Source organism: Gymnodraco acuticeps, unplaced genomic scaffold (assembly GCF_902827175.1).
Source record: "Gymnodraco acuticeps unplaced genomic scaffold, fGymAcu1.1, whole genome shotgun sequence".
NCBI classification, from domain to species: Eukaryota; Metazoa; Chordata; class Actinopteri; order Perciformes; family Bathydraconidae; genus Gymnodraco; species Gymnodraco acuticeps.
The window spans coordinates 16025-19398 of record NW_022991049.1 but is presented as its reverse complement, the minus strand read 5'-3'; the positions used below and the strand labels follow the sequence as shown (position 1 = coordinate 19398).

At 41.3% G+C, this 3374-nt stretch overlaps 1 protein-coding gene across 1 annotated transcript; it reads left to right on the top strand.

Annotated features, from left to right (window-relative positions):
- Positions 1–545: 545 nt before the first annotated feature.
- Positions 546–2933, top strand: LOC117559872. Its single transcript, XM_034236594.1, has 4 exons — positions 546–1164; positions 1324–1480; positions 1688–1846; positions 2118–2933. Exons 1-4 carry the CDS (start codon positions 582–584, stop codon positions 2377–2379), a joined length of 1161 nt encoding a protein of 386 aa, XP_034092485.1. The 5' UTR covers positions 546–581; the 3' UTR covers positions 2380–2933.
- The last annotated feature ends 441 nt before the right edge of the window (positions 2934–3374 follow it).

The following is a 3374-nucleotide window of genomic DNA, read 5'->3' as shown; positions in this document are numbered from 1 at the left end:
CCACGGTTTGATGATTGCTAGGTGCTCTCTTTCATTTTGACACACAGAAAAATGTTACAATAAACATGTTAAATGGATATATCCGCCTTCTTTCATTTATCTTTCCATTCCCACAACAATATACATAAAGAAATGACATATTTTGGACAGTTCGAATGGTGATTATTTAATCATGATTAAAATTTGTAATCGTTTGACAGCCCTAATTTATTTATTTTTGGATTAGATCATAGATACGTCCATGAGTTAAGAGATGGAATGATATGATGATTCACAGTCATGTACAGTAGGTGGCGGTATTAGGCCGCAAGGTGAACCTCGAAAAGTCCTTTAGAAAAGAAATCCCGCTCCACAGAAGTGAAACTACACAATCTTTAGTTCATAAAAAAGAACGATTCATGCTTATCCACCAAAAAAAATTTCGTCGCTAAAATTCCTGCCAATTCTTCTAGGCACGTAATAATTGGCTGAACTATTCCCTTCGAAGCGTAATAATATCTTGGTCCAAAGTCGTGCCACGGTTCATCACGTGATCGTGCTACACCAATTGGGTAGCTGCATATTGTCAACAGAAGTGAAAGATGGCGGCCGCCATGGTTTCATCGAGTAGCGGAGACGAGGAAAACGCACCAGAAAGTCTCAAAAAGTCAAAATTGTCAACACACAAACATTGTTACATGCATATTACGTCTGTGAAGCACGAAAAGGTTGATTGTTTTACCAATACAAGATGGAATACGTACAGGACAAGCTTACAACGGTCGCTCGGCTTGAAGGGAGACTCTCGGAACGTGGTGGCTGAAAACCACAAGCACTGTCTTGATTTCGAGTTCGAAGATATTCCTGAGGACGCTGGCTTCCACCACACATGCTACATAAGGTTTACCGACACAAAGGCCATGACGAAGGTGGAAAGACGGCTCGCACGTGAGGGAGATCAAGACGTTAGAGAGGACCTTGAGGTCGAGCCCATCCCATCGACGTCTCGCAGCACGTACCGAAGCCAAACAGAGAAGCTACGATCAAGGTCAGGCCTGCCAATCGCAGGCTCTGGCCCCGTCCTTCCTGCCCTGTGCATTATATGCAAGATGAAGGAGAAAATGATCATCAAAGCAGGCAAGCGACAAAGGGATCAACTGTGTAAGGCTGAAACATTAAAAGCAGGTAAGCAAACCCCCCTCCCCCACCCACACACCACACACACACTACACACACACCACACACACACACACACATTCTCTGTGGTTGAATAACTGAAAGGTACAATTATGTGTGAGAGATACGTCAACAAACTCATTGAGTTGTCCTTTTTTTTCCGTTTAGGCAAATTGCAGAAAGCTGCTGAGAAGAAAGATGACCAAAGTGTTCTTTTACATATAAAAGACAAAGACTGTGTGGCTCTGGAGGTGCGGTACCACAAAAGCTGTTACAGTCAGTACACCATGTTTTTGCTGAGACCTGACAAACCAGAGACAGAACAGTAAGTTATTTCTCCTTGGATTGCTTTACCTATTTGCACTACCACCAGACTGAAGTCCAGGTGTGTGTCGGCGATGGCTATATATATATATACACATACACATACTTAACATTATAAGTAAACATCCAATTTCCTTCTGTTATATGTGCACACAATCACAACACTTATTCATTTATCCATTATTTACTTCTCATTCATGTGTTGTAGGGATGAGGCAATGTTTGATGCCAGTTACAAGCTGTTCTGTGAGAGGATCATCCGCCAGAGGCTGCTTGTCAACAATGAGGTGCTTAGAATGGGCCAGCTGAGGCAGGCCTTCATTGACATGGTGAAAGCAAACGAAGGTGTTGATGCTTCAAACTACAGGTAACTGCAATGTAATACAAGTCTTATTATTTATCATGTGCAAGGCCAGCTTTAAACAAAATGTGTATGACAGGCCTGTTTGGAGAAACCCCCATGATGTGTAGTGTGTAGTGTTGTTTGTGATGATGTGGGCCTTTATTTGGCTTCTTTGGTGTTAAATGTGCTGTATGGCAGATAGGTTCTAGTCTGTAATGTCTTGTATCACCTCCACCACTCTGCTTTTGATGGTACTCCTGTGACTCGTAATTGTCACTGTTTTGTTGTGTTACAGACAGGATCTGTTGAAGAAGAGGCTGGCTCAAGATTTCCCTCAGCTAGCGTTTCACATGCCCACCAAGCGCAACGTCTGCGAACTGGTTTTTGCTGAGACTCTGTCAAAGGATGCACTCGTGGACATGCTACCAGATCCATCCGGTACGGAAACAACACAGTCCAGTGAATTGAGCCAGACAGCGACAATGAAACAGGGAGAACAAAGTGCCAAACAACACATGAGGACACAAGGACACTGTATACAGCAGCGTTGTTTTTGAAAAGACTGCTTAGTGACACTCCTGGCATGTCATGCCCATGGCCTCCCACTTCTGAAAATGTAAATGTCACTGAATCTCAAACTGTTGTCCCCATTGGACTATACAATCTGCTCAGCTGGATTATAGGTTCCACTGAGGAGCCAACACTGGATCATTATGTCAACATTGATGATGACGTACATTTGAAAGTGTTGTCTGTTTGTCAAGACATTGTGTACCTTGCTTCCAAGGGCCGCAAGCAGACACCCAAGTCCTTGGCTTTAGGTTTAACTGTTCGACATTTAACTGGATCATCACGCATTGTATCACTGCTTAACAGACTGGGACATTGTGCATCATGGGACACAGTTTTGAGTCTAGACACTAGCCTTGCCCAACTGACACTAGTAGAAGTGTCACATCACTCATAGATACGTTTGTTTTTGGTACTAGAACAGAGTATAATCAGCAGGACTCTTTTAACCAGCTGAGGCAATCACAGCACCAATCAGCCGCTCCGCCCAGCCTGACACCAATCAATTATACTACATTACATGTCCTTCTACTGTTTTCTATGTCATACCTTTTATATTTGTAATAAATCTCGTTTTTATGGTTCATCAGTGTTGTTTTCATTTGTGGAGGGATGAATGAGTAAATAAATGAATCAATGGACATTGGTATAAGTAAGGCAAGGCAAGTTTATTTATATAGCACTTTTCAACACAAGGCAATTCAAAGTGTTTTACAAAAAATTAAAGACATTAAGAAAATGGCATTTAAAATCAGTCATTCAAAAGAAAAGCTAATAAAAGAAACATTAAAAGAAAAAATACATGGATAAAAGTTACAGTGCAGTCTAAGATATGAATAGTTCAATTAAAAGCAGCAACAAAAAGAAAAGTCTTCAGCCTGGAAGTACTGCATTTTATTGATCTAAATTACTTAACGTAACAAGTTAACCTTCTTCTTGGACGCAGAAATCAAGTCATGTTTATTTTAAGAGTGCATTTAAC